This window comes from Candoia aspera, chromosome 2 (assembly GCF_035149785.1).
Source record: "Candoia aspera isolate rCanAsp1 chromosome 2, rCanAsp1.hap2, whole genome shotgun sequence".
Lineage (NCBI taxonomy): Eukaryota > Metazoa > Chordata > Lepidosauria > Squamata > Boidae > Candoia > Candoia aspera.
Genome location: NC_086154.1, coordinates 154,073,866 through 154,101,772, shown reverse-complemented (window position 1 = coordinate 154,101,772; position 27,907 = coordinate 154,073,866). Strand labels below are relative to the sequence as shown.

Below are 27,907 nucleotides of genomic sequence, written 5' to 3'. Positions count from 1 at the left end.
CCAATTACTTCCCACAAAGAAAAAAAAATCCCTCCCAGTCCCCAGCATAACACACACCCAAAATCAATGAAAGGAGAATACAAGAGTGTAATGGGGATGGAGTGTTGGTAGAGAAATATGATTATGGTAAGCAGAACCTCTCTCGTGGGCATTTGTCATTCAAGCAGATTACAACAGTAAACGACACTGGAGCAATAATTCAACCTGTTTACATAAGAATGTGCATCCAATATATTTATTCAAGAGAATCCTGATTTCAGTCCACTTCCTTCCTGGAAAAATGCTAAATTATACCAACCCATTAATCTGCACATTTTAATCCAACTATCAGAAAGGAAGCTTGAATTTAAGAAAAAACACAAAACAAGAAATCACAGACAAATGGAGACTGCATCCACATCACTGGGTATAAAAAGAGAACAGTAACCATCCCCAGGAAGTCAGCTGCTTTTAAAGAAATATCAACTATCAGCTTTATTAGTTTTAAAAAAAGTGAATTTTGGTACAAATTTGGTTTTCTTAAGAAGAAATCCATCCCAATGTCCCTTGATATAAGGCAGCCCAATCCTATGCATGCCTATTTGAAAGCAAGACCAGAAAAAATGTAGTGAAATTTGTCCTAAATATTCACAGGAAGGCAGCCATAGAAACTGAGAACAGAAACTTTATCACCTTGTTCTTTTGCTCCTCTTTGAAGGATAGAACTGCTATTCCATTTTAGACTTCAGAAAAATATGTCCAAAGTTGCCAAATTCTCTTACTCAAGGAAACTCAAGATTGAGAATTTAATCTCAATCTCTACAGAATGAAGCAATTTAACCACTCTCTGCTGCCTCTTTGCAAGGCAGCAAGATTATGTACAAGCAACAGACATACTTATACGGCAATTCCATAGAAGGCAACTCAGACTGAAACACCACTAAATTTAATGGGATTTGCCTGAACATTAAACCAGAAGTGACTGAATGACTAAAGTACAACAAGTACATTCAAGATTGCAGCCAAAGTCACATTGTTTAAAGGAAAAGATGCATATGATTCTACAACCATCACCTAAGCAAATATGACTTGTTACTGAAAAAAAGGCAAAAGATAGCATAAAGACATATGTTGCCAAGAGCTAAGAGGCTCTTGGAATTTCAGGTGTAATTATTTCACTTGTACATATACACTTCACTTTGGTATTTATGAGAAACTTCCAAAGACTAATATGAGTTATCAGATACTGAAAATGGGGCTTTCTCATGAGCATGAATTCAGAACAAGTTAATGGATTGCCTTTCCTTCATAAATGCAATTCTATGAATTGTTAAGGCAACTTTAGTCATTACAACTAGTCTGAAAATAACCAACGCATTACTGTAGTTTGGTGATACTAGTGAACATGCACTTTTAGAGAATCAAAAGAGGTTCTGAGCCACAGATGTTAAACTGGAAGGAGGAGATCAATAGTGCAAGAAAATGCTGAAGACTAACACTCATGCAAACAACACTAGCCAGGTCATAAACACTTGAATGGTAGTTCCTGCTCACTTCACCAATATAAACCCAGCCTCTTTTAAGCTCTCTGCATCAAGAGATTCAAACCAGAAGCTTGCAAATCTCTCCTAAAAGTTATTAGAAAATACCTCAGACCACACCCAAATATCAGGAAGAACAACTTGAACAATAGGTTAAACAAATCTGCCCAGGATGGGCCATCCTCCCCCAAAGGGAAATTCCAAATGCACCCTGTAACGAACAGAGAGTAGAACTGCAAGATTTGCAGGCAGTATTAACTGCTTCTTGATGATGATGCGCACTTAAACTCCCCAGGTCTGATGATTCTCCCTGCTAATGCTTCTTGTTGCTTCCCCACCCCCACCAATCAACTTCCTTTCACTGTTGGAGCCTGGTTGGGGGACAACAGAAAAGATAAACAAGCAAACCAAACAACTATATATTGGACCATCTGCAGGAAAGAATTAGCACACACAGGAAGCTCTTGCTGTATTTTACAAATGCAGGATAAAACAATTTAAAAGTCATTCATATATAGCAGTGAAAGTTGTTTGAGAACAAATCTTCTCTTCACTGTTTCTCTTGCTGAGGGCAAACTTTGTCTATGCCAATGTAATGTGCCAGGAATAGCTTGTGCTATTCTGGCAATGAGACTAGAGTTAATCTCTGATTAGACACAGCAACTTACAAAAGACATCTTTAGGATCCTGTATCTTCCTTGCATGTTGCAGTAAAGCAAAAACTAAAACTGATGCTGGAGATAGGTCTGTTCTGATATCAACCCCCAACAGCAATTCAGGGCACTTGAAAGAAGGGATGGGAAGCTTCTTTGCTATTCTTTTTAGCAGAATTTTCTAAGCAACTGAAGAAAAGGGAGCACTAATGCCCACTATCTATCAGCTATCCTCAGCTGGTACCCACCAACCATGTTGGGCTACAATCAGCAGAATTCCCAGCTGTGCTGGTAGGAATCCTAGAAGTCAAATCTAACACAGCTGGCAGGCTGATATATAATAAATGTACCAATATCATGTAGACTAAAAATGTGTCCAAGGTGTGCTCTGCTGTGCTTTTTCCATTTCAACCTTTACCTTCTATCCATTAAAAAATACATTTGGAAGAATCTTTCTCTCTCTTCTTTTTCAAGTGCTTCCATAAATAATCTTCCTAAACAGAACAGCAATACTGATCTTCTGTATGAGACCAAATACGTTCTTCAAATTCACTGTCGTTTGTGTGTGGGCATGTTTGCTGAGGACAGATATTTTGAATTGACTATGAAAGCCAAACCTCTCTAAAAATCAACATTCCCAAATTCTTTCTTTCAGTTCACTTTTATCAGAACACTACCAGTCCATTTTTACCTGAGATGTAAGTGTCCTTCCTGTTTAAACACACTGTAAAGAACTGTGTGTGTGTGTGTAATTTTTATTGTAAGTTTAAAACAAGATAAAAACTAACAAAAACTTATATGAAGTAGGGAAAAGAAAGAAAAAAAAAAGAAATCAAAGAAAAAGCAAAAAGTGCAAGGAAAGAAAAATGTTGAAGAAAAATTGAAAAGAAAGAAAAAAGATACAAAAAATGGCTTCTAATATTCTTCACAGCAGTTATAAGTACAAATACATTTTAACCTCTCTCTAAAGTTACATTACTCTTCTTTCTATAATCTATCCTATCTAATCATCGAAATCATAAATCACAAGTTCATTTTTTTCATTTTTACATAGAAATTCCATAAGAGGTTTCCAGTCATTAATAAATGTAGGTAATGTCTTTTCTCTAATCAGAGAAGTCAATTTATCCATTTCAGCAAAAAGTCAACTTCACCAACCGTTCCTCCATAGTGGGTAGCATTGAATCTTTCTATCCCTTTGCATATAGTAATCTCACTGCTGTAATCATATACTGAAATAATCTCCCATGGTTTTTTTTCTAACTGTTTATCCATTAATCCTGAAAGGAACACAATAGAAAACTCTTGTCCCTCAGCTGATGAAGTTTCTGTCCTGGCTTTTCTTTAACCTAAGAATGAACAAAAGCTACCTTCCTTGGCCAAGCCCAACTGATGGCTGGTCTTGGAAGCCAAAGCTATTGGACTTTCATTAACTCTTAACATATTTTAAATTAGAAATAGGCAAGCTCTGTCTACAGAGGCTACTTTTCACAGACCCATCAAACATTTGCTGGAATTCTTGCAAAGAAGGTGGGATCACCAGCAGTAGCCTATTTTTCAGCAAGAATACGTTCATGGGACAGCACTAAACTGTGGAGAAATCTGGGCCAGTCTGAACAAATAAAAATAATAATTAAAAAAGTCAGCCGCTCTTGTCCTTCAGTTTTTCAACTTCAAATACTCACTTTACACAGAAAGCACATACTTTCAGTATCCTTCACAGAGAGTGATTTTGAGTAGTGCAGGCCTTATGCAAAGTATTAAACAATCACGCTATTGCATATCTACCCCAGATGCAATGTCAAACTAAATCATAGAAAGACCCCTAGGTGGCTGTTTGGGACACCAAGTTTTTATCCAGGCTTCCCCCCATATGTTGTTTCAGAGGCCGGCATATACAACTCTTAAATCACAACACAGAGGCCCATCAAGGGGTGCAGCCCAGAGCCCCAAATATGTAGGGGCAAGTTTTTTCAGATCAGACTGGAAATTGGGTTATTGGGTTATTGGTTACGGTTATCAGCTTAGGCCATTTTCTCTCCCCAGCTCCTGATAAAACAATGTCTGAGCCTATCTACAGCAAGAATGGATACAAGCACTACAGCTTTAAATACCGAAAATCAAGAATATACAAGTACTTCCTCTTTCGTCCAGGTGGTCCTGCTTACCTGGCCAAAAGGTATCGCTCTGTCTACTTAAACCTGCCCCTGTAATTCTACAACACCTAACGATGTGGGAAATTTCAAATTCATTACGCATGGGGCCACTCAGCCACGATCCCCGATTCAAAACCACCCTTTTCCCACACGAGGCCAGGGAAGGAGAAAGCGGGGCCAGAGTCGCCAAAAGAGAAAACGGGCTGAAACCAGAGAAAGCGCCCAGGGCGTCCTGGCACGAGCGGCTCCTAAGGAGAGGTGGAAAGGGGCTTCGATGAGGGAGGTGTTCAGGGCAGGCAGAGAAATCAATCTCCGCTCGGCGAAGAGGAAAGGTCCAGGCTTTACAGAGGGCTGGAGATTAATGAAGAAGCCTAGCCCTGGGTGGGTGGCCGGGGATGGGGGGAGCATGGAGGCCAAGTGGTGGGACACGGAGAGAAAAAAGAGCCAGCGGGGGGATAAACCAGGAAATCGCGAGCACAGTAACTTTCAGGGAAGGACAAGGAGAGCAGACGCCAGGAGCGCCCAGGCGAGTGGGCTGCACGCTCGCTTACCCAGAGCTCCGTGCCCCAGTCCATGCTGGCAGCGCTCCCGCCGTGCGCCCTCGCTTCCTCTCGTTAGGCCCACCCGAAGCCGAACTCGCCGCCGCCGCAACCCCAAGGAGTCCCACTTCTCCGGCCGCGCAACCTCAGCGCCTGCCTGGGACACTCCCTGCTCCGCCCCCGACGACTATCCTTAAAGGCGCAGTCAGGAGTCAGGCCGAGCGAGTTGCCTCGTTTTGCGCTCGGGTGGCTGTCTCGCTTCGGGTCTCTTTTCGCCTTCCTAGAGTTTATTGACGCGCGTAGACCGCCCAGCCTGGCCTTCACCCGCCCGTCAGGATCAAGAAGGTCGAGAGCGCCATCCTCCGAGATGCCAGCGCCGCTGCTCCTCTCCTGACGGAGCTGGATTGCCAATGATTCTTGTAAGGTAAAAATCGAGCGCAGCCCCTTGAGGAGGACCAACCCAGCAGCTGACACGAAAGTCCGGGAGGTTTGCTTCTGGTTTTGGTAACTGCAAGAGCTGCGGGGAACTCAGAAGCTTGCACGCTGGTTTGGGTTGATCCCAAGAAACGTTTCTCAGGGCGAATTCGACCAGGCCGTCCAAGCCGTGGTCCTAAACATGCCTACTGAGGAATAAACCCCACTGGAACTGGGGTGTGTGTGTGTTATTTAGAAAAACAAACTACTCGAACGGTAGCGGATCCCCTCGACCGCTTATTTATCGCCACCAAGCTGCTCAGGCGGGTATGAGAGGTTGGTTTACAGGAGCTGGTGCTGGGATTTTGTTTCTGGCCGCCTCCCGGAGGAAGAGAAGTCCAGAGCGGAGGCCGGCATGTAGACCCAGGCCAAGCCTTTCAGAAGTCCACGTGCTCCCGGCCTCGCTGACCCACCCAGGAAAGCGCAGTGTTTGCGGTCCCATGTTCCGCGTGGTTGACCCCTCCAGCTTTGGACTCTTAGCAAGAGCTGCCTGAAGCCCCTCACCCTAGATGTTTGGTTAGCAGCAGCCCCGTTTCTGCCTCATGATACAAAACAAATCCCCCCTCCCTCCGTTTTTGCTTTTGTTTTGTTTTGCTGGAAAGAGCGTCCTCCCCAGGTGCTAACAAGCACCTGCGTGGGTCCGTAAATCTTGTTGAACAACACTCAGGAAAACCAGTGGGGTTACTGGTGCTGCAAACATACAAATAAAGTATGTGAATGTCTGCGGATGATGCAAGCAGCAATAGAGGAATGCCCCCATTGATTGATTTGATTGCCCTTGGTCAAGAAGGTTGACAGAACAGTGTGGTTTCCAAGGCAGTATCTGTTACCTTCAGTCCCCTGGACCACCAGTCAAATGAACTCCAGAACTCAAACCTCATAGTGATATCTCTGGCCACTCTAAAGTTGAGCAGGCTCCTCTTTCTGTTCTTAACCCCTTCTAGCCAGTGTCAGGTCGAGCCAAAAAAGGCTGAGTGGTTAGGAGTGTACAGTGGCCTGTGTTGCCAACACTCAAATCATACTTTGGGGGGGGGGGGAAACGGTGGAGTAAAACTGGGAGTCCCATGTCATTTGAAAGACTAATAAATGAATTATTCAGCTGCATTGGCTGAATATGCATCTTTAATGAACACTACTTTATGTAGAATATAATCTTACATTAAAACAGGCTTAGTGTGATGTTTGGAACCAGACAGTGCATGGCACTGGATCTGGACTAAATTTGTTGAATGTGGGTCCCATTGAAATAACTTGGATTTAAGTTATAACTAATTTTACCACATTGATATGATCTTCAAAGGCAAAAGCAAACAATTCAGTGGCTTAGTAAGACGTATGAACCTGGCCAGCAAGAATCACATTCAGGGGAACATGTGGCATTCCAGATGTTGCTGAATTAAAACTCCCGATATTCCCTATTTGTTATTCATTTTTGCAAAATTCTAGGAAAGCTGGAAGGATATGATTTCCCCACTTTTGGATTCCTTGTTTATATGACATGTATTTTCCTTAGAGATAAACTTATGCCCAGGAATAGATATAGGATTGTGTCTTCCTATTTTTCATTCAGTTTCTCAAAGTATACTTCTCTGATAAGATGCTTTTTATTCGTGAGAAAAACAAACTTTGTCAGCAAAATGTACTTTGACCCTCCACCACAGGAAACTTCACATCTGTTTTTCGTGCTCTTGATTTCAGGCAATTTTGCTTCCTTTTACATGTGAACTTCTGAACCAGTTATCATCAGAAGGAAATGCTACTTTCCAAGATGTAATGTGAAAGGACGGTCTGCAGAAAAAAAATCCTGTGGCATGCACTATGTATGTGTACGTGCATCCGCAGAATCCTTTAGTGGTGTTATAGTGATCTAGAGTGAAAGAAGGCTGCATTTTTGGCCTGCCTCCTAAAAGTATATACTAAAGAAAGTTTATATATTGATCTGACTGTAATAAATAAATTCTATTCTAAAAAGGGTGTACCGTTCATGAAATTCATGAAATGTCATAAATAATTTTGATAATAATAGTAAAATCTACTACCAACTCAACTTAAAGAAAAGAGGAGTAAAAAGTGCAAGAAAAAAGAAAAGTAAGAATAAGGAAAGATAAAATAAATATATAAAGTGACTTCCAACCTTTGTCACAACAAGTATAACCAGATTTAGTGACTCTTCACCTCCTCTAAGGTTACATAAAGGGGGTGGAAGGGTAGGGATTCCAGGAAGAAATGGCTGGCTTATGTTACCTGCTTGTGACAGATACTCTGCTGCAGTCTCCTCAACCTCAACTACTGTTGATTTCACAGACCTACCCATATTCTTGTCTTGGGGACAATGCAGATGTTTTGCCATTGCTTTCTTGATTGGTTTATTGGTGTTCTCAGTCTCCCTTAAGCTCTGCTCTTGGACTAACTTTTTGACTTTTGCTATATCTATCTACCTAGAGGGCACCAGCTTGGGACAGGATGTTCCAGGGCAGGGGTCCCCAAACTCTTCAGCTCATCGACCCCTTCATGAAGTTTCAGATTGTTCATCAACACCCAAACATTTATTATATGAAAATAATGTAATAAATACTTTAACTAATAGTACTATGAATAACAATAATGGATAGTCCCATCAACCCTTGGGGGTCGATACTGACCACTTTGGAGAATCCAGTTCCAGGATCTTTGATTTATGTGGGCTCCCTATGTTTATTTCTCTAAAAGGCCTTTAATTAGATACTGCATACATAGAACTAGGTCCTGAACACTAACATAGCAAATTGATCATCCCCTAGGTTCTGTAACATTGACATTACATATACAATAAATTGAAATTACATGTACAATAAGAGCCAGTTTGGTCTAGTGGTTAAGGCACCAGGCTAGAATCCAGGAGGCTGTGAGTTCTAGTCCTGCCTTAGGCCTGAAAGGCGGCTGAGTGACCTTGGGCCAGTCCCTCTCTCAGCCCAACCCACCTCACAGCATTGTTGTTGTGGGGAAAATAGGAGGAGGAAGGAGTATTAAGTATGTTCGCCACCTTGAGTTATTTGTAAAAATAATAAAGGAGGGATAGAAAATAAGTAATAGTTGAAGAACTCTCGTGACCTATTTTGGGTGAAAGCTGAGAAAATTGCCCTCACTGCATTTGCAGCATTAGTATTTGCTTCCATTTTCTTTCTCCTTTCCCTCCCATTATTCTCCTGAGGAAATACATGATGTGTGGCAAGAACTTAATTCTGAGCCTTGTAAGATGCTGTGTTTATCTAATGAGTTTATCTAATAAATCACCAGAGTAGCAGTGGCTGTCTTTGAACAACTCCCAGGACTCTGGCAATCCTGCTAAAATCTATTTATTAGATTTAATGACACATTACCCATCTTTGCACCAGTATATTAGATTATACTGCCACCTATAGATCCTTGACTTGTTATACTCCAGATGTGGTTGGGATGACCAAGTCCCAGAGTTTCCAGCCAGCATGATAAAACTTGTAAGCTTAAAATTTCTGAAGGGTACCAGCTGGAAAGGCTGACCTGGATTATAGTTATAAGCTAAACCAGTACCTCACAAGGATGTTGCACATCTGCGGTATAATTTACTACATTTGTACTCAAGACAGGATAATCATGATTACCTATTTAATTTTATTCTCACAATCACCCAGGAGAATTTAGAAACACTAAACAGGACATTAGATCTTGGATGTCTTAGGATCAGCTTTTGCTCCAGTGCAGCACACTAACTTCTTAGCTGGGTTTACACTTTGTACTAAACAATAAAGTGGTTTGGGATTTGCTTTGGCAAGAACCACCCACTGTGCTTTGTAAACTATGGTTAAACAAAAAATAATTTACCATAAGACATGAATGCAGTCAGTTGGTCAACCAATTTCTACGCAGCTACATAACAGAAGCAGCCATCTTTATAAAAGGGGGTTCTGTCCTGATTACCAGGAAACACACTGAGGCGAGGACTTGGTCTCTAATATTTATTAGTAGTACTTAACAAGAATCCTAACAAACTGAGAAAGCGTGGGAAAACCCAGCCATATAAACCCCAAAGGTTAAGGCGGTCCCGATCTGTGTCTCTTTGAATGGCTGAACAGTTCCTCAGTGCTACGCATGCGCTTGACAGTCTGGGTGAGAGCCCCCTGCTCGCCATCCTTACTCATGACAGGTTCAACACAGAATGGAATTCTGATTGGTAATCTCCAATGAAAGCCTTAAATGTGATGGCATTTCTAATAGTGTGCTTATCAAGCAAAGCTCTGACATTTAACTAATTGGTTTTGAAAAACTAAGGAATAATGCAGATAAAGCATTGCTGTTTAATCAAAAGTGGTCATAAAAATCAATGGGTATGAGAAACGACAGGATGTTCCTCAGCAAAGGTGATACCTTCTAAAGCACATCTTATCTCATCCCAAAACAGTAACACAAATATTGTTCTGCTTCAGAACCACTAGCTTAGCTATATACAAATGCAATCAGGTAACGAATCTCATTTAACTCATTGAGAAAACCCAGAAAGGAATTGCTGTGTTGTAGAAGGACATCTATTTCAGGCTCCTAACAAGAGATTTTGGTGAGGATTTTTTTTCTATTATGGGAAGCAGGGCACTGTGAGTAAATTAATAGGGGAAGTACTGGCACACAGCCACCCAGCCTCCTTCCTGTTGCTGGTATTCAGCATTTTGGACTTATTGATAACAGCATTAGGATCCCCAGGAGAAGACAGCCTCACATGGCAAGAAGTTGGACTTCTTTCGGCTCTGTTTGAGGTATAGTGGTATCATATACTTTGTCTAGTTTTGTTGCATGTGATTGTCAAGGATAATTCTATTGGGTGAGCTGTATCCTTTCTCTTTTCCTGCAAGCTTGATTTTGGGCCAAGTATTGGATGTCTCAGTATGGATTGCATAATGTGGGTGTAAAATTAATACACTGGAACATTCTGCGCTGCTTATTAAACTTATAGTATCCTTTACACAAACAATTATTGAACTATCAATGTTCTTAATAGGGTATTCTAATTTTATTACTTACAATGGATATTGGTCTATTAGTGTATTTAAATAGTGAATTGCTTTGAGCTGGAAGACATTGTGGAAAATGTGGCATTAGAAGTTCAATGGACTACAATTACTGATGCATTAAGAAGACTCAGGATCCATATTAAAGCAGCCATTTCCTATATGTAAGTTTTTATTTCACAGATTATTGAATGGTGAAAGGTGAGGGAGCAACCCAATAGACACTTACCAGGAAGGAAGTCCACTGAACTGAATAAGACTTACTTCTGAATAAAGATGCATAGGATTACATCAGGCCTCAAAACCTGTCAATGCCCATACAATGCAAGTCCTTTTGGATCTGCAATATAAAAAAGATTCTCCTCACCTGTATCATGTACATACTTTTGGATGACAATAATGCAGATTAACTAACCGATCCAACTCTGATTACAAGTCTTCCACCCCAAATAAAAAGGGCTTAGGAGCTGGGAGTTTTATCTGAGAAAGACACAGAAAAGAAAACTAGTGAAGTTTTTCTCAATGAAAACCTGAATACAAGCAGTCTCCGTTAATGACATTTTTGTTTCCATATTTCCCCCTAATCTTCTTTTCCTTTGCTTTGTGCCCTTTTATATTTTTCTTAATCCCTTGTTTACAGTAATTGGTTCCTCTAGTCAATTTCTTTTCTTTTTTCCAGAAAAAAAAACTTGAAAATGTATGCTCAATCTCTTTTTTTAGCCTTAAGAATTGTTTTAAGTATCTTTCATTCTCAAAACTAACCTCAGAGATGGCCTAACATAGTCAAGAACTGGAAAGACATGTCCAGTAGGGAATGCATTTAGGTAGGAGCCCAGACTTCCAGTACATTTTTTTAGGAAAAAAACAACAAATCAGAAAGGCATTGTATATAATATACAGAATGAGGTGCTAGCCCTATATTTCCCAAGCTAAGTATGTTCAACTTAAAGAATTCCACAGCCAGGATAACCATTGTTGAGAATTCTGGGAACTGAAGTCCACACATCTAGAAGTTGCCAAGAATGGAAAATGCTGTACTGTACTAGATCGATGGGATCTATTTTGGATCGCACCAGTTTGGACTGCAGATGCAAGGTTACATTGTTGATTCAGGTATCATAGCTTATTGAGAAATGTATTATGCAAAGATGTTACATAAGAAACATTAAAAATATGACACTCTTTGCAACCTGCAGATCAAAATGTAATCTCATTCTAGCTCCTTATTGCTCTAAGTAGGCAACATTAGACCCCCAAAATATACTGTCCCAGGCCAGGGCCACCTCATTTTGCACTACAGGAAAACACTCTGCATGTAGGTTGTAAATGTGATCCTGTAGCTAATGGAAGGACTCTTGTCAGAAGCCTGCTAGGGAATAAGAGGCTCTGAGATAGGTAGCATCTTCTTTTCATGGGGACTTGATATGGTCCATATCTCGCCTCTTCCTCCACTGGAGCATTTTGAGGAGGCTGAGGCTGGCTTTGAAGAGCCGGTCATGTTGGAAGATCATCTGGTGGAAGGTGTTGAGAGGCAGGTTCCCACTGGGGTCAGCTTGTTTGAGAGTGGTGATGGGTGTGTAGAAGCTATTGGTCTGGTATCGCAATGGAGGGTTCTCAGAAGTGATCACTTTCATAACATGCTGCCAGGAAAAAGCAAGACATGGAGTTAGAGATGCAGAACACCACTCCTGTTTTAAAGAAAAGTGTGTGTGTGTGGGGGGTGAAGTGAGGGAGCAATTAGGGTGGGCGAAGGCAACAAACATATTTAAAGGTCTGATCCAAGAGTCAAGATGAAGCTTCAAAAGGTAAGGGTATTTTTTAAGCTTTACATAGCAGTTTGAAAAAGACTATTAACTTCTGTCAATAATGAAGTTATCTGATAGTAAAACCCATCAACCACAGAAGTTAGCTATCTGTTTTTTAACCAAAGGAGTTTCACATTTGGCATATATACCATGTTCATCCCCATGATTCCATCTCTAATGGTAGTAGTCCAAGACTGTATTATATATTCAGAAGTGTACATGGGTCTCAGGCGAGGTTAATATTGGGGAATTATCAGAGGGAAGTCATCACTGAACAACAGATTTGATTACAGCAATGATGGGTGCACTGTTTTAAGACCTGAAGAAAGAGACAGCATACAGAGCTCCTAGAAAAAAAATGCTTCTGGCTTCATGCAGGTGAGTACAGCACATCTCTGCTGCTTCCATGCCAAAAAAAAAAAAAAAATGCAGTTGCTTTAAGGAATCCACTCATTAAAGTTAACACAACTCTTCACACAAGGTCTGAAGCACTGTGAATCATTTTCAAAGTCTGTGTAGCCCTGTGTAGTACAGCAAACTAATCTTTCTCTTTTGTGGATTATCCCCTTTTCTCTCTTTCTTTGCGCATAATAATAAATGAAATGTAGGCAAAGCTGTTTTCCAAGTGACCAGATGTAATTATGCTTTATGGCACATTTTTCTCTGCACTAATGGTATATACCAGTGCAATGGGGAAAAACAAAATACCAAGCAGTTTTTAAGAACGACTGCTGTGATGAGCAATATGTTTTATTTCACTTTAAACACAGTACTCGAAACAAATGCTTTCGATTCTCTTCCTTTCTGCTTACAGGGGAGAGTGAAACACATTTATCTGCTGTCTCTGGTTGAAAAACAGAAGGAAGTTTTGACTTTAGGGCCCAAGTACAAACTCATCTTTAAGAGCCTTACTTTTAGATGCCAATCTTTCCTATGTACGGCATAGTTGAAGCTGTATATTCAGTACAATTCTTCTCCAAACAATTCAGTGGACTGTGTACATTATGTGCTCATTGTACAGATGCAGAGAGATGTCTGTTGTCACAACAGTGACTCAGGAAGTTACCTTCACCTACACAACTGGTTCCTTGCTACCCTGACAATACCAAGGTTCAACATTTAGACTCGCCAGTCAACTGCCTGCCACTCATGCTCCTTGCCATTATTATTCTGGGCTGTGGCTGGTGCCCCCCCAACCAAGTCACAGACAAGGGCTCTGTCCAAATGTAAGCCCTTTTTCACAAAAAGCCATTGCATTTCCTTTTGCTTCTTGTACCGTTGTCACATAGCCCCCATGCAATTTCTTTTGTTAAATCTGTTAAGGATTTTTTTTTTTTGCCAGGAAACCTGATACGTATTTGCCTCACTCTGCTTCCACAGTAGAATAGTACAGTAGAATATATTTGGAAATAAGAATGGCTACTTAAATAGATCTGATCAGAAGTAGCCCAATATGATTTCAAAGCCCTAACTAGCGACTTGCCTGTGAAAGAGAGAGAGAGAGGAAAAAACCCAAATAATAAACTTGATGAAGGACAAGAATTAATTATTCATAGGATCAAAGAGAGGGTAAGATACATTTGGGGAAGACCCAATATGTCATCTCACAGAGTCATGGTCTGTGAGATGGGCAGCTATATAAATATGATAAATAAATACTGGTTTCAGAATATGCAGACTGTAAATAAGATGACTGACATTATGAATGGCAAGAATCTCTTCCATTCTGAGAAGATAAAAAGAAGAACCAGAAGCTTGCATGTGGAGCTGAAGTCTGAAATATGAACCCAAATGATGATCAGGGATAGTATCTTGCCACTTCGTCTTCTGTTGGCCTCCGGTGACTTTTGCCTCCTCGTTATGTGTCCAAAATATTTAAGCTTTAGCTGCCTTGTTAGTGCTCCCAGTGAGCTGTCTTGTTTTATTTCATCCAGTCTTGAATGATTTGTTCTTGCAATCCAAGCTATTCCCAGCAGTTTCCTCCAATACCATAATTTCAAGGTATCAAGCTTAAGAGCAATTATAACTGAGGGGAAACACCTTCTTGAAGTTATAAACATATCTGAAGAGCTGCCAGCTATAATAAAAACTCTGTGAGGTGGGAAACTAAATCTTTTAGCTCATGAAATGTAGGCAAGGACAGCCTGAAAATTGGTTTGATGCTGAATGCTATGCTGTTAAGAGGACATTAAGAGAAATATACCATCAGTCTGTCCAAGTCCCTATAAATTAAAAAAAAAAGATTATAAAGCAATTTGGCATCTAAAGAAAAAGGTTCTTGGAGGTGTGGGCATTTCTTGTAAGTGTTTTCTTAACTAAAGATTATAAACATTTTTGGAATCTTTTATCTGGGGCTTTCTGAACACCATCTCAGAACCTGAACTGCTATATCCCAGTTGCTGTTTGGGACAGCTATAGTAAATCCATTTTCTCCGATCAGTTGTATGGAACCTGCAATCAAGTACTTCATGGTCTCGTTCAGTGGAATCTGTGACCATCAAGGATGTTTATAAGCTATTTCAGCAATGTAAATCAGTGAAGGATAACATTCCAATGGAACTTAAAATGGTGGGCTCCATTATTAGAAGCAATCGTCATCACAAAAAATAAAACCAGTAGAATCGGTCATGACTGGAAAAGAGCTATTGTAGTCTCTGACTATAAGAAGGGTAAAGCTGATAATTCCAACTGTAAGCTTCTTAGCCTACTATAGGAAAGTTGTATGCCCAATTATTTAGTGCCATAGTTGAATCTTCAATCACAGCACACCCTTCTCCTGTGCTTGAGCTGGAGCTACCAGATCTTAACTGCTCTCCTGAAACCCAGTGTCAGATCCCCCCGATCAAAGGTTTCACAGAAACCCTTATCGGAGCATCTACCATCATTTCCTTCTCCAAGGAATGGAATCCGTATCGCCAGATGGGAGGGAGTGTGAAGTTGGAGTGTGAAGTGGGTTATTATGGCTATGGAGGACATCAAGGACACGGGGTTGAGATATGCCAGGAATACCATCTGGATGGGAGGGGGGTGACATGGTTTCATGGGAAAGGGGACTGACTAAGAGAATGTAGTTTTTAAGTTAGGTTTGAGCGGGAAATCTTTATTCGCAGCTTGCCTTCTGTACTGTTCATTACACTTCATTAAAACAGTTAAAGGAATCCCAGCCTCCTGACTGTGATTGTGTGAATGCTCGAATGATCAGGTGCTGACATTAAGCTGCGAATCCCATCTTTTCGAAAACTCTTCCTGAGCAAGTAATCAGCCGAGAGTTGACGAACCATGCCTAAACACGGAAAATCCAGGGCTAAGCAGCCATCGCCTTTACCGTCATCGGAGAGGACAGTGCTGTATGCCAAAGTGGAAGAAGAAAACATTGAGATGGAGGAGAGCTCGGAGTGGGGACAGCGACTGCAAGATGGAACCCCAGCTCAACACTACGGAGTTGGAAAGTGCCCTCCGCTCCCTCAATTTCGTGAGAGAGCCTCAGACGCCAAGCGTAAGAACTGTGGTTCATAGAAGAACCACAGATGGGTCCTTCCCAGCCTGGTGCCAGAGAGGAAGAGGGGAGAGCCCCTCCACCCATGGAGGCACAAGTAAGGGTGCAGAGTCCGGGGTCGCATGGGACCATACCAGACCCCAGTGGAACTCCGCAAGAAATGCGGAGCCTGGAGGCGAGGATGTCTGCTATGGAAGTGGTGTTGCAGCAGGTATCGAGAACCCTGGAGACCATGGCGTACGCCTTGGCGGAAATCTCAACTCAGCTATCCAGAGTGGCGTCGCCGGACTCACAAGGAAGACAGTGTACCCTGACCCCAACCTGGGATTTTGAATCCCCAGTGAGGCACTGGCGGAGCGGAGGCCACCCAGAGAGCCAAGGTGACTGGGGGAGAGCTCTGCCCAGTGGGGCGACACTGGCTGCGACCCCGAAGGACATACAAGTTAAGTTTGATGGAGACCCACGACAGTTGGCGTTCTTCTTGACCAACGTGTCCATATACATGAAGGAATATGTGTCTTGCTTTCCCACTGAGTACAAGAAAGTGAGCCAGTTAGGCGCCAGACTCCAGGGACCTGTGGCGGAGTGGTTTGTGCAACTGCATGATGCCATGGCCCTGGAACTGAACAGCCTGCGTGACTTCATGAGGGCACTGAGAGACCGGTTTGAGGACCTGCTCGACAAGATGAGGGCAAAGACAGGTATCCAGCAGCTTAGGCAAGGGGGAAGGACCGTGGCGGAGTATGCCATGGAGTTCAAAGTTCTTGCCGGAAAAGTTATGGACTGGTCGGAAACCACTAAGATTGATTACTTCAAAGGGGGCTTGCAGCCAGAAATCCTGAGATAGGCGCTCTGCCGTGGAGACCACCCCACTTTGAAAGAATGGATCTGCCTAGCAGGGGAGGTGGAGAATACCCAATACCAATTCCGTCGGCAGCTCCGAGCGCAAACGATGGGAAAAAATACCGTAGCCCCAGGCCAATTGCCCTTCACCCAGCAAAAACTATTCCGTGACAAGGAGGACTGGAAAGACTGGCCAGGGAAAAGAGGCAGCTGTTTCAAATGCGGGAAGGACACCCACAGAGCAGCAGAATGCCCAAGCGGGGAGTCAGACACACCGAAAGGAGCAACCAAACCGGCTAAAACCCCACCAACTAGACGCAAGGCAGCCGCTGCAACAGCACTGGCCCGAAAGGATCCAGAGGTGAAGTCCCTGATTGACTCCGGTGAAGACTCCGAACAGGAGGAACTGGAGCCAGTGGGAAACGAATTTCACCTGTTCTAAATCGCACCTGCGAGCAGGTGGAAACTCCAGGGCGCAACGTGCCTACTTCGGAGATAGACGACAAAGAAGACCCTTTGGTGAGTGATGATTGCCCCACCTTGCTGGTGAAAGTAGAACTAAAAAACTTAAGAACCCGGCACAAAGCCAATTTGACAGCTATGTTAGACTCAGGGTGTACAAAATGCTTGATACACCCCGCCCTAATTGACACACTGAGCCTTAAAACCAAAAGACTTAAAAATCCAATTATTTTCACTCAGATAGATGGTTCAGTTGCCCACGGGGGTCCCATGGAATTCCAGACTGAGACTTTGGCCATGAGGTTGGGGGGCCATAAAGAAACCTTGCAATTTATTGTAGCCCCTATTGCCAACTATTCTATCATCCTGGGACTCCCATGGCTAAAGAGTAGAAAGCCACAAATCGACTGGGACTCAGGTGCTTTATTGTTTAAAAATGGGGCTGGCAACCTCTTTACTGTATTACAACCCGGGCGGAATGTAGCTGGCACACTCCTCAACCACAACACCCCGGCTGAACCTTTGGCACAGCCCGACATTCCACCCGAATATACAGACTTTCTTGATGTGTTTGATGAGAAAGAGTGTGACCAGTTGCCTCCTCACAGAAAAACTGACTGTGCCATTGAAATAGACCCAAAGGCTAAACTACCTAAGCCTAAAATGTATGCCATGTCGGAGACTGAGAAACACGTTCTCAGGGAATTCATTGACAAAAACTTAGGGGGTTCATTGAGCCTGCCAATTCACCTTTGGCAGCCGCGGTGCTCTTCTGGGCGAAGAAAGATGGCTCTCTGAGACTCTGCATGGATTACCATGGAATAAATGCCATCTCAATAAACAATCAATACCCTCTTCCCTTAATGAAGGACCTGCTATTGCACCTATTGAAGGGAAAAGTGTTTACCAAACTTGACCTCAGAGAAGCTTACTTTAGGGTCCAAATTCGGGAGGGGGATGAATGGAAAACAGCATTTAACTGCCCTCTCGGTTCCTACCAGTACAAGGTCCTCCTATTTGGGTTGGTAGGGGCCCCTGCAGTGTTCATGCAATACATCAATGAGGTCCTCCACAAGCATTTATACAAAGGGGTCCTGGTTTACTTAGATGGCATTTTAATTTATTCTGACAGCTTCAAAGACCACGTTCAGCTTGTCAAAAAGGTCTTACGCAAGCTGAGAAATGCTAAACTGTATGCCAAACTCTCTAAATGCGAGTTCCATAAGTCTCAACTGGACTTTTTGGGCTATCGTATTTCCTCTAAGGGGGTGGAAATGGATCCTGCCAAAGTCCAAGACATCATGGGGTGGGAACCCCCTCGCACCAGACGCCAACTTCAAAGTTTTCTAGGTTTCGCGAATTTTAACAGAAATTTTATACCCTAATTTGCTCAAATTGCTTTGCCTCTAACTGACTTGTTGAAAACTAGAGGGAGGGGGGAAACCCATAAAGTTACCTCCCTGGGGGCTAGACTTGCCTGGACTTCTGATTGTCAAGCAGCTTTTGACCATTTAAAGCTTCTTTTTACTAGAGAAGCCATTCTGGCCCACCCAGACCCAACTCGCCCCTTTATTGTGCAAGCAGATGCTTCTGACTCAGCTATCAGGGCAATTTTGGTTCAAAAAGATGAAACAGGTTTCCCTGCCCCTGCACTTACTTCTCACGCAAATTTTCTGACTCTGAGTGCAACTGGCCCATTTGGGAAAAAGAAGCTTTTGCTGTAAAGACTGCTCTCACACATTGGAGGCATTTGCTAGAGGGTGTTCTTTATCCCTTTGAGGTTTGGACTGATCACAGAAACCTCCAAGCTTTACAAACCCCCAGGAAATTGAATGGCAAACAAATTCGTTGGGCTCAATTTTATCCTAAATTTCCTTCCTGGTAAGAGGAATTTTTTTGCTGATGCACTTTCTCGCCTCCTGCAATATCACACTGCCCAAACTCAAATTGTAGACACAGTTTTCTCTCAGAAGCAGCTTGGCATGGCTTGCCTAACGCACAAACAAGCAGCAGCAGGGAAAGTGAAAGTGCAGGCTGACCTAAAAGAGGAACTGCTTCAGGCGCTCCCTAACTATCCCTGGCTACAATGTAACAAAGCCCAATTAACTGAAATTGACATCTGGTATTGTAAAGGCAAAATCTACTTGCCTGAGTCTCTTCACCAGACAATTTTGCACGTTCCCATGATATTAAATCTGCAGGTCATTTCGCCTTCACAAAAACTCTCCACTTGGTGAGGCACCAATTTTGGTGGCCTTCCCTTTGTGCTGATGTACAGTCCTACATCACATCATGCCACATCTGTGCCCAAGCGAAGAGAAAGTGGAGGGGGGACCGCAAGAACTTTTACAACCCATAGCCTCCCCCAAGGATCAGGTGCTGACACCCAGACTGGATCTCTGGAGAGAAAATTCCAGAGAATGGAAATGGCAATTGAAAATTTCCATTTCCAAGGCCCTGTCAGATGGCATTCTCATACAGATGGGATCTGGAGGGAGTTGGCCCTATTTAACTTGCTCAGGGGGCAGATGAATACAGGAGAAAGTGGTCCCTCAGACAATCTAGTCTGGAGCTATATACAGCTTTAAAGGTGACAACTAGCAGCACCTTCAATTGCACCCAGAAGCCAATCAACAACCAGTGCAGCTCCAGAAGCAGCAGGATTATCTCAAGCCATAAACTAGCCCAACGGTTACGCACCTGCTCGATTTGTTCAGTATGTTGTGAGAACATAGCCAATAGGTTCTGAGCAGGCTAATTCTTTACTTGACAGAAGTGGGAGGTGGGGGTTGCCCCTTAATTTTAAAAAAAGTTATCCTTCTGCAGACATTACGGTTCCCCTGAATGTGCCAATTCATCCCTTCTATTCTTTTAGAGCCCTTGATTATCCTACTGGAGGCAGTCAACACTGCAGGTCACCAGAAGGAATGAAGGCTCCTGGCCACTGCCAGAGGCCTCAGTAAGTACCAGAGACTGGGCATTTATTCCAGAATTAGTAGGGAGAAAGCCATCATCCTACCTCAGCCACCTCTTCTGGAGACTGTCCCAGTGCAGCAAAGACCTCCTTGGAATATGATAGATAGAAGTTGTGGAAAATATCCAGTGTCTCTTTATCTACGCCAGAGAGATCCATGCTCGCTGCCTCTTCATAGAGCTTCCTCTCAAACTCTGATATCACTGGTCCTGGTTCAATCAAACTGATTCTGTGGAGGGAAAAAAACAGTGAATAATTAGGATCCTCCCTCTTCACTGATGAGTGACCTCACAATCTGTTGGACAAAGAGGGGGGTTTCCTCTTGTCTCTCGTAGGACCTTCAAGAACCAGCAAGGGGTATGCCTGAAGTGCTGTGGCATCTTCCACTTTAGGATGCTTGCTATTTGTTCTACCTAGTGATATGATCTAGAACCCGAGGCCTGAGCGGTTTATTTATTTATCAAATTTGTTACCGCCCATCTCCTCCGACCAGAGGGAAATTATGCATCAAACATAATCTCTAGTAAACATGAGCGACCAACAGTTCTTAGCCCACTTCAGTTCAAAAAATTTTACTGTGAAGGAAAACAGTTGAAACTATTTTACACACCTCTATTTTGATTTAGAGGAAATTAATTATAAAGTGTGTCTCAAGCTTTCTTTCAGCCCCATAGTCTTGCAGAGAAGGTCTGTCTGGGTCTCATGTTCATAGTAGGTAAAATCTCTTAAATTAAAGAACCAGCCAGTCAGTTCTTTATTATGATCTGTGACTAGCATAAGAAATTACAATAAAAACTACAAAATGATAAAATATAACATTCAAATAACTTTCATTATAAACAGCTCACAGTTTCCCTACCACTGAAGTCTACAAAGGTAACAAATAGCACCCGTTGTGGTCCATATTTCAGACAGATGTAGGATTGGGCACCAACTGAGGATGCTTAAAGGCCATCTGTTTCTCAGCTAATGTATCTTCTAGTCCACCCACTCCCACAGGATTCCAGCCCAAGCGCTTGGAAAAAACTTCACTGACTACGCTCAACGAACAGAGGGGGTGATCATTAGAGAGTTCAGATTTGTACCCTTTTAATGTATAGAAATGACAATTCCTTGACCCCATTTGTGGCCCACCACTCCATGTTATTTTCAATAAATTCTGGAGAGAAAAGAGGTTTCCTTAAGAACCATCTCCAGAGATTCTGCCCATCCTGTGTGATCAACGAGGAGATGTTTAGGATCCCAGCCTCACAGCAGATGAGGGGACATGGATCCAAAGGAAGACTTCCATTTTCAAGCTTTTCTTTAATAATTCATTTTCCATTTATGTGATTACATGTGCGTATCATCTGTAAGGACAAAGGGTGGCTTAAACATTTACTGAACAGGGAAGGAATAAAATAGCACTCAGATTTAAAATGATTGCCTGCCTTGACCTGAACTCTTCATTATTATTTTTTGAAGAAACTTCTATCCTGATTTATTTCCAAAAAAGAAATGCAAAACAGTTAAAAAAAAACCCACAATATTTAAAAGCATGTATCACAACTATCTTTTCTAAAAGCAGCCTAATAAATCAACATAGAAGATTTCTCTCTCAGTGCTTGAGAAACTAAAAAATCTCTCGGTGTATGTAAATGAAGCTGAGCTAGGCAAAAAAACAGTATTTCCACATGTTGATGAAGGGATGCACGCATTTGGAAAAAGTTATTTTTAGAATTGCTTCTTTGCAACAATCCTCAAAGGTTAGTCTTTGAGAAAGTTGGTGCCTAGGTTCAAGGTCACCCAGTGAAATGGGCTGAATAGGGATTTGAATAAGCACTCCCTCAATCCTAGCCCAGGATTGTAATCTGGGTCACTAAGGTAGGGTAGCTAGGGACACTGGGGTGGGTGTGTATGTGTGCTGTTCAGGGATTGGAACTGAAGGGAGCTTTGGCTGGACTATGAAACTTGGGTGGCAGAAATCCAAAGGACCACTAGATGACAACAAAGAGATATAAAAGCTCTAATCTTTTGCTGCCACCTTGCAGCTCAGTCCTAAGCTTCAGTAACTGTGGGAAAAAAGACTCAAGAGTTCCACGCAATCCTGAGATGCATACTGGCCCATGTAGCTCCTGCTGCCCCTATCCTGAGTTGTATTAATCTAATAACACTCAAGGAACTGCGATGCCTTCTCAGGGGAACCCCAGTCCTGACCATCTTAATCCCAATCCTGCTGTACTTACTTGATCCCAAATTTTAGGGCCTGCAGGGCCAAGCTCTCGCAGAAACCCTCCACAGCAAATTTGGAGGCAGAGTAGACGTCATTGAAGAGGAGACCTGCTGGGAATTAAATATTGGGAGAAAAAAAATATGACGCCTAGACATGAGTTGCCCAATGATTTGTTCTCTTTTACTACTGCTAACAAGATTTCCTGAAACAAAACTGAAGCTGCTTTGCACTGAGTAGTAGGGTTGCCACCTCTTTGACCTGCCCTGCTGCTGTGCTTTTAATTTTATGTTTGTGCTTTAACCCATCATACAGATATTAAAGCAGATAAAGTTTTTCTAGGCCCAGAGAAATAGTCATGGAAAAACATCATGGGCTTACTGTTTAGTATGTCAAGCTACTTTATAAGACCCAGTTAGCAGGACCAGTAAAAGAAGGGGCAGTCCTCTTCAGAAGGTGGGGATCCACTCATATGTTTGGGGCTGGCATTGGCTCTTGCTTGCACTAAAAAGAACCATTCTGGCTATATTTGCATTGATGCTGAACCATAAACCACCTTTTAGCCTAGTGTGTTGTATGAACCCAGCATGTGTCATCAGTCTGAGGTTCAGTGTGTCATGAGAACCTGGAAAATTTCATTGAGATAAACGAACCTAACCATGTCATGTTGAACACAGGCCTGTGTACTAATAGTTTTGATTAGAAAACAAGTCCAGAGGATTGATTTTACTTTACAGTGTGACATCCTGCACTTGGGCCGTGTTTGCAGAGTCTACTCAACCAGGCCAGTTACAGACAAAGCAGCTACATTTGTACACTTTGCAGAGCTTTGTTGGTTTTAACTGTTGTTGTTCAATGTGTTGTGCAAACACAGCCCATCAATTTAGCTTATTATTTAGCTTATCTACACGAACCCAGAAGAACAGCCAAGTAAGCCTGTAAAGGCCCTAACAGGATGTTGCAAAATAAATACACAAAGGGTGAGCTTGAATGCTTTTTAAATTCCTCCTTGGGGTCATGAATGATTTTGCCCATGGAGGGAAGTGCTTCGGGTCCCCTTCCCTTTCTTTGCAAGCCCCTTTCCCTGCAAGGTACTGCTAGGTCCCTTTGCATGACTTGCCTCCAGCTCTTTGTTCTGTTGCAAAGAAAGGACGGAGCTTAATGTTAAAAGGATCTTGACAAGACTGGAAATACTCTCACTGTCTGCAGCCTTGCAGAGCTGCTACCTGTCAGAGAAGACAAGATGGACCAACAGTATGACTTGGTATAGGCCAGCTTCACACGTTCCAGACAAATAGTCTGTATTTAGAAGGTGATACGGTCGCCACAGAATTCCACTACTAAGGGTGCTTCCATTCTCAGAACCCTTCCCACCCTCATCCTCTGGGTCAATCAAGGTTGCTTGTCTAGAGGGTTCTACAGAAACACCCTCCTTTGCCCTCCCAAAGGAGCTTCACCTTGTAACCCTAGGACGCTGCTCATCACAACAATCTGCCCCCTCTTTTGCCGCTTCATGTCAGGGAATATTTCCTGTATAAGGCGCACCAAGCCAAAGAAGTTGGTGTCGAAGAGGCGTTGGATTGAGGCCATGCTCTGGCTTTCCACTGGACCAATAATGCCAAATCCTGCATTGTTCACTGCATAGGAAGGGAGTGGTAGGTTAGCAAGAAGGAACAGGAGAAAGTAGTACTTCAAATCCTTGTCAGCTACTTGCAAAACTAACAGTGGAGAAAAGGAGAAGATGGTATTAGAATCTAACTCACTGTCCTGAAATTCTAGCAATTGTTAGCAAAGATGACACTGGCCTACCTTGAAGATCTGTTGGGCATTCTCTGTATTTTGAGAAACAACTGGACAGGGTTGTTTCCAAATGGCAGCTCGCAGAGCTCCCCCCGTCCCTCAGCAATATATACCATCCACTGCTAAGGAGTGGTTCATGTGCTTCTCCACCAGTACAGATCACAACTTGTCACATCCTCACTGAATCTGATTTTTGGAAGGTGGAAGGTAGAACTTCCAATTCTGGATTTATGGTAAAGTTCCCACATAAATGCCATTCTGCAGAGAAAAGGATAACCTGGGCTGCTTGCTCGAATATGCCTTATGTCTAGAACTTCTCTGTCACAAAATGTCCATAGATATGTCCAAACAGCTTAATCTGGAGTTGGCAAATAAGTTAAGCGTCTTAGATGCAACTTCCCCAACTTGTTGCCCTCCCCCAGCCAGTGACTATGGGAACTGGAAATCCTGGAAACTGCAGTCCCAAGATACCTAGTGGATATCAGGTTGGGGAAGATAGCTCTTGATGGATCCAAGCCTAATTCAGACATTGTGTTCCAGACTGCTGGCCCTGGCAATGACCGGACTAGCTGGTGCAAAAGGAACATCAGACTGTATAGACTAGTGCGGTAATAGCCCAAACAAATCCTGTTCATCCTGAATAAGAGGGACTTTACTGGGGGAGAGAGCTTGCTTTCCTACCCAGCAGATCCACCCTGCGTTGGGGGATGCTGTCCACGCAGCGTCGGATGGAGTCCTCACTGGTCACATCCAGTTCTTTGATTTCAAGCATCTTCCCCAGTGCTGGCCCTGCTTGCTTCTTCAGGGCTTCACTTTTCTCCAAATTTCTCATGGTGGCAAAAACTAAGGAAAAAGAATGTAGACCAGGAATTACAAGACATCACTTTTGTCAAGTTGGGGGAGGGAGGGACTTCCTTTCCTTCTCCAAAGCTGATGTGCTTCCTAACACCTTTTCTTACCTCGAAATCGCTTCATCTCATCTCTTGCCAGACGCACTGCCAGGGCCAGCCCAATGCCAGAGGAGCAGCCAGTCACCAGCACATTTCGTACAGCCATCTTGTTGCCTGTGGGAGGAAAGCAAAAGAATAGGAGAAAATCTTCAGGAATGGTGGACAGACCCAAGGCTAAAAGGTTCAAAAAGTTGAAGTCCTTTGCACTGACAGTCTGGAAACCTTGTGAACTACTAAGTCCCCACCTCAGACTTCACCTTTGAAAAGAATTCCACAGCTGTAGTCTCTCCCTCTTTCAGCCTTCTTCCCATCTGAAAAATGGCTGTAATAATCATCTACTTTACAGAACTAGTGAAAAGATGATTGAGTTAGTGTACATGAAGCCCTTTGAACATTCAGGAAGTATGTATGATTTTTAATGTTCACAATTAGTGCAAAGTATTTTTATTAATTAGTATTTCCAGAACTGAATCATTTTGTCAGCTAAAGTGAAGTCATTTTGTGGTTTAGCCCTGATTGGGGAGGGGAGAGGGAAGCCTGGGACCTCTGGATGTTACTAAGACAGCTCCCTGTTTCTCTCCTTATTGGTTTTGCTGGCTGGAGCTGCTGGGTTGTAATTTGGACTTATTTCTCCTTACAGTTTCATTGGCACTAAAGAGCAATGTGACATCTGTACAGTAATCCAGCACTATCAAATGCAGGACTATGGAATATAAAAGAAACTGTAGCATAAAATACCACACAGTCGATAGCTGTTGTGCTTTATGGCCAAACATCATTCAAAAGAACTCCCTCACAATCCTCTCTTGTCCCAATCCTGTGACAAGGCACAGGAATCTATCTGTAAGAAGGGTAGGATATTTTATTTATTTATTTAAAAGACTTACATGGCTGCCCATCATACGTACCATAACTTTGGCTGGCTCGCAGAAGAACAATAAAAACAATAACAAAAACTCCTGGTACCTCAAAGGCAACACCCCTCCCACCCCACCCTGCTGCACATCTCCATTCAGCTCTTCTGGCCTCCAGCTTTACTCTACCCCAAGGCTTGTGGAGAAGAGCCAGCTCTTCAAGGCCTTCCCAAGGGGGCGGGGGCTGTTGGATCTCAGGGAGAGTGTTACAGAGAAGCACAGAGATGACCTTAGAGAAACTATGCAATGACCATTAATGAAACATGAGCTCAGCCCAGGAAAACTGGACAGCAGGATAAAGAAACTCAAGATTTTCCTGCCTCGATTCTCTTTGGTAAAAAAAGGAAACTGCCAGACTTTAAAGATTCTGAGGTGAGAGCCTAGATCAATACATTTTAAGCATTTCCTGTTTCCTTTTTTAAAAAATAGTTTTTATTAAAAGATTTTACATATATTGTAAGAAATACATTCAAAGAAAAATATATGGTAAATGTGAAAAAGAAAAAAAGGAAAGGAAGAGACAAAAAAAGTTGATAGAAAAAAGAACAAAAACATGAAAAAATACATAAAGAAGTGGCTTCCGATCTTCCTCTCGGCAGTTATACATACAATTCTAATCAAACCTCTCTCTCTAAGATTACATAATAATTCCCTTCTTTCTATAACCTATTCTAATAATCAAAACTGTAAGTCACAAAACCATTTTCTTTTTTACGCAAGAAGTCCATAAGGGTTAGAGTTTTAGAGTTAGAAGGGCACGACCTCAGGTTTGGATAGCATAGGGTTCCCTAAGAGGTCACTAGGCGTTCCCTGGGAGATCACCATTTGTTTAAAATATTATTTCAAATTCGGGCAACTTTGCATTCAAGAGCTAAATTTCATTTTTTATTTTCAGTTTAGGAACACTGTTAATGCATATAAACAGGCCTACATATGAAACGAGTATAATAATTTCGTAACTTCTAGCCCATATCTGAGCCTGAATGTGCAGGAGTTCCCCGAGGCCAGAAAAATATTTTAAGGGTTCTTCCAGCGTCAAAAAGTTCAGAAAGGCTGCCTCGATAGAAAAGCCACCCAATCCGATGTTCTCCAAATGCAAATCATTTTGCACGATTCTCTACCCGCCGGCATAAATTGTGTTGGCTGTGGGATTATGGGAGTTGAAGTCCAATTTACATGGAAGACATCAGGGAAGAATAATAAAACAGGAACTTGGACCCATTAAGACACATCCCCGGACTTTAACAGCTACAGGTTCTCTTTAATGATATTCAAGGCGTGGTGGTGGGAATCTTTTGCAGCAGAACCCGCAGCACTTAGGAGCACAGACTCTCGCCAGGCAATCAACTACCCCGGAGCGCCAGCCCGACCAGAGAGACGATTGCCGACCACGTCACGCGGGGATTGTTGGATGTCCTCCAGGTGAGCCCAGGAAATGGGATTTCTACCCTGGGAGAGAAACGCTATCCCGGGCAGCAACTCCGTCTGCTGTCGGCGGGCGTTCTCACGCAGTCCTGCCCGTGCCTCGCGGGAGAGAAAGCGAGGGGGGCGCCTCGCTGGCTAGGAGCTTCCCAGCACCATTCCAGTGCACACTTCTCCAACATCAGAACCACCTACCTCAGGAAATTGTGCCCAGTCCCGGAATTCTGCTAGCATGCGAGGAAAAGGGGGCTCCAAGACCTTCCCGCCACCCTCCAAATATTTCAGCGCTCTGAGCCTCTTGCTTATCCACCATCAGCCCTGGAATCGGCCTTCCTCTCCATTCCGCACATAGTATCAGCCGGGCGAAGGACGGGCAAGCCCGCCTCAACCCGAAGGACGCCGGGCGTTGTAGTCCTCACTTCTCCAAGGTGGCCTTCCCTTCGCCCCGCCTTCCCAGAGTCAAGAAAGGGAAGGCGTGGCGCGCAGCTGCTGAAGGTTGGGATGGTGGCTGGACAAGGAGAGCGAGGGAGGATTTAACGAATGAGTGTGTAAAGGACACTCCGTGTTCACAGGCACTCTGTCTCTGACCCCCGTTTGCTGAAGGAGAAAACCGCCGAGGAAGGCAATTGCTTCGAAGTTTGGGACAATATAAGCTGTTGACTTTGCCTGCCC

The 27,907-nt window shown here is 43.0% G+C and overlaps 2 protein-coding genes across 3 annotated transcripts in view; both read right to left on the bottom strand.

Annotated features, from left to right (window-relative positions):
• The window catches only part of TRIP10 (thyroid hormone receptor interactor 10), a 63,747-nt gene extending 58,506 nt beyond the window's left edge, over positions 1-5,241 (bottom strand). Inside the window, exon 1 of one of the 2 annotated variants that reach the window (XM_063294383.1) lies at positions 4,881-5,241. In XM_063294383.1, coding sequence (XP_063150453.1) covers positions 4,881-4,904 — 24 coding nt within the window. In that variant the 5' untranslated portion in view covers positions 4,905-5,241. The remainder of the gene's footprint in view (positions 1-4,880) is intronic. The other variant, XM_063294384.1, reaches the window with a different exon arrangement.
• Positions 5,242-10,514: 5,273 nt separating this feature from the next.
• On the bottom strand, positions 10,515-27,681 carry LOC134490980 (retinol dehydrogenase 8-like). The gene is made up of 7 exons (XM_063294385.1): positions 27,431-27,681; positions 24,909-25,013; positions 24,631-24,792; positions 23,607-23,786; positions 22,166-22,259; positions 19,986-20,169; positions 10,515-12,000 (listed from the first exon to the last, which is right to left on the bottom strand). Exons 2-7 carry the CDS (start codon positions 25,003-25,005, stop codon positions 11,770-11,772), a joined length of 948 nt encoding a protein of 315 aa, XP_063150455.1. The 5' UTR covers positions 25,006-25,013; positions 27,431-27,681; the 3' UTR covers positions 10,515-11,769.
• Positions 27,682-27,907: the final 226 nt, after the last annotated feature.